The sequence below is a fragment of the Colobus angolensis genome, unplaced genomic scaffold (assembly GCF_000951035.1).
Source record: "Colobus angolensis palliatus isolate OR3802 unplaced genomic scaffold, Cang.pa_1.0 Scaffold6, whole genome shotgun sequence".
Lineage (NCBI taxonomy): Eukaryota > Metazoa > Chordata > Mammalia > Primates > Cercopithecidae > Colobus > Colobus angolensis.
The window spans coordinates 18,805,295-18,808,735 of NW_012119598.1; the positions used below are offsets into that span (position 1 = coordinate 18,805,295).

Below are 3,441 nucleotides of genomic sequence, written 5' to 3' on the forward strand. Positions count from 1 at the left end.
CTGGGACTACAGGTGTGCACCACCACGCCCAGCTAATTTTTGTATTTTTAGTAGAGATGGGGTTTCACCATGTTGGCCAGGATGGTCTCCATCTCTTGAACTCGTGATCCACCCGTCTCAGCCTCCCAAAGTGCTGGGATTACAGGCATGAGCCAACGCGCCTGGCCGCTTTTATTCTTTAAAAATACAATAGGAGCCAAAAAGTTGCCTTGTGAGTCTCCTAGGACGGAATGACTATATTCTATTGTTGTCCTAGGTATAAATATATTCATTAAACACACCTTGGAGGCTGGGCGCAGTGGCTCACGCCTGTAATCCCAGAACTTTGGGAGGCCAAGGTGGGTGGATCACAAGGTCAGGAGTGTAAGACAAGCCTGGCCAAGATGGTGAAACCCCGTCTCTATTAAAAATACAAAAATTGGCCGGGCGTGGTCGTGGGTGCCTGTAATCCTAGCTACTTGGGAGGCTGAAGCAGAAAATTGCTTGAACACGGGAGGCGGAGGTTGCAGTGAGCTGAGATCATGCCACTGCACTCCAGCCTGGGTGACAGAGTGAGACTCTGTCTCAAAAAAACCTAAACAAAACAAATCTTAGAATTTTGCTGCTTTCTGATGTCAATTCCTCCTGTAAACTTAGGTTTGTTATCCTACTTAATAACTTACTATAAATTTGAGATTTTAGCAGTTAAATTACCTATTTAAATCAAAGTTCTGAGCACTTGGGAGAAATATGAAGATTATCTTCTTCCAACGTCCTATCCAGTATGGGGTTCACCGTTCACAAATCTCTGTAAATGGCCAACTAGTCTTTGTTTATATACCTCCCATGACAGAGAACTCACTATCTTATGAGGCATACATTCAACATCTAGGCTTTAAAAAGAAAAAATTCTTCACATGAAGAGCCAAAGCCACCCTCCCTGTGCCTTCCATCCATTACTGGGCTTCCTTCTAGAACAGAGGTTTTCAGGCTGTGTTTTGAGGAGCCCTAGGGCCCTGCCAAAGGATCCACCAGGAGCCTGCCCACCGCAAACTCAGCAGCTCTGCCGTTGCTTTCTACACATGGGGTTCCAGTTAATATTTCGTCTGGAAAAGGATTGTTCTGCTAAAGCACATTGGAAACCATTGTTCTAGACTTGCCCAGGTTCCATCTAATTGCAGTATGAAGGACAACCCTGAAGGCAGGGTTATAATGTGATCATTTCTGCCATCAAAACTGTTTGAGGAGAGTTAAGAGCACAAGTCAGAAATGCAGATTAATAGGTCCTTGCCAAGCCTAAAGACTCAGAATCTGGGGGGGTGATTACTTTCCAGGGTAATTTCTATGTCCGCTGTTTCAGAGCAACTGCGTTAAAGCTCTTGCATGCGGTTCTCCATACACGCTCTTTTTTTTTTTTTTTTTTTTGAGACGGAGTCTTGCTCTGTCGCCCAGGCTGGAGTGCAGTGGCTGGATCTCAGCTCACTGCAACCTCCGCCTCCTGGGTTCACGCCATTCTCCTGCCTCAACCTGCCAAGTAGCTGGGACTACAGGCGCCCGCCACCACGCCCGGCTAATTTTGTATGTTTAGTAGAGACAGGGTTTCTCCATGTTGGTCAGGCTGGTTTTGAACTCCCGACCTCAGGTGATCCACCCGCCTCGGCCTCTCAAAGTGCTGGGATTACAGGCATGAGCCACCGCACCCGGCCTAAAGCAGCATATATTTTACCTTTGGTATATTGGATACTATTTCATAGGTTACACCACAGGAATAAAAAATATTTTTCAGGGATATTCTCCTCTTCAAACTCTGCGTGAAACTCTGGTAGAAAAAAAAAAAAAGCTGGATTAAGCTATGTGACAAATTTAAGTTATTTCGTATTTTACAAATTGTAAAAGCATTACTAGTTAATACATTTTTGATATGCACAACACTCAGCATAACAGAAAAAAACTGAAGCTAAGAATCCCCATCTCCAACCCCAAGGGACACTAACGTCCAGCTGTCAGTTGGGAATTCGACTACAGAATCTGTAGCATGTTCAGGATTTCTGTGGTTGCTTCTCTCTCCCCTCTGCTGCCTTCCTGTGATCTCTCCAGGGTTTAATCAGTCTTTCTTGAGATGGCTAGAACAACACTGGAGAGGATCAGTTTCACTGACAGCACCTCTGAGATGGTATCCGTCAAAGCAGTAGGATAGGGATTTGTTTGGAGTCTGCCTTTTGTCCTGGTTTTGTCACTCACGTGCCTGGACCTGGCACTTAATCTCTCAGCCTCAGTTTTTCTACTTTTCAAACAGTGAAATATCACAGCTCCCCTGCCTGGTAGGATTATACCTTTCCAATCAGTCAAGGTGAAAATGCCCTTACTGGATGACATTGACCTCTGCTATCCTAATGCCCACTAACTTGGATAAATGAGAATCAGACTCTAACTCGGCCAGGATGGTCATGTTTTGCACATCCCCTACATTAGCACCAAAAAACACTGCTTTGTGATAGATGGGGGAAAAAACTTTGAGCTCAGAGCCAGAATGGCAGAATCAGGCCCTGTTATTACCTGTTTGTTGTAAATATTGGCTGCAATCCGTTTTCGTAATACTAACTCCATAGCAGCAGGGTGGCTGAGTTGAACTGTGGTTTTCACAATTAGGTAAATCCTTTCATTCTGTGGTGTGACTCTATTCAAGTGAACAGAATCATGCACCGAGGAATCCCAAGAGGCTGTGGCTGAAACCTAGGAGTGAGAGAATGATGAGGAGATGGAAACAAGACACAGGTTAGCTGTAGCAGTTTTATAGGACATACAAGAGAAAGAAAATACATTCAAATCACTGTAATCAAATAGATTTCTTTCCTCACCTTTTTAAACAGCAACACAAACGTCCTGTTTTTTAAAAGCCCCAGTCTTTCTCCCCAAAGCAAACTATAGCAGTTGAGTGGGAAAGCAGGCCCACAGGCTTGTGTGCTAATCTGAAGCCTTTTAAGAGAAACATGGAGGTTAATTACCTCATCATCACTGTGCTTTATGATGGGCAGGTAGAAAAACTGGCTGCCATGCTCCTTGGGCAGAATGGAGTTCACGCCGGATGCATGTGGGCCGACAAGCTGCTCATTGGCACTGAGGTCATCCGCTAACCACATCAGGGGCACAGAAAAAACAGTAGGGGAAAGTCAGTTTTTCAGCAAACACCAAAAATTTAAATATATGCTTTTTACAGTTGACGTATTTTTGTTTTGTTTTGTTTTTGAGACAGAGTCTTGCTGTGTCGCCCGGGCTGGAGTGCGGTGGTATGATCTCGGCTCACTGCAAGCTTTACCTCCCGGGTTCACACCATTCTCTTGCCTCAGCCTCCCGAGTAGCTGGGACTACAGGTGCCCACTACCATGCCTGGCTAATTTTTTTTTTTGTATTTTTTTTAGTAGAGACAAGGTTTCACCGTGTTAGCCAGGATGGTCTCGATCT

General features: G+C 44.8%; 1 protein-coding gene across 1 annotated transcript in view; it reads right to left on the reverse strand.

Moving 5' to 3' along the window:
* KIF13A (kinesin family member 13A) overlaps positions 1 to 3,441 on the reverse strand; it is a 233,544-nt gene that overhangs the window by 18,731 nt on the left and 211,372 nt on the right. Inside the window, exons 28-30 of the mRNA XM_011962918.1 lie at positions 2,985 to 3,109; positions 2,536 to 2,712; positions 1,706 to 1,798 (exon numbers count right to left, since the gene is read on the reverse strand). Coding sequence (XP_011818308.1) covers positions 1,706 to 1,798; positions 2,536 to 2,712; positions 2,985 to 3,109 — 395 coding nt within the window. The remainder of the gene's footprint in view (positions 1 to 1,705; positions 1,799 to 2,535; positions 2,713 to 2,984; positions 3,110 to 3,441) is intronic.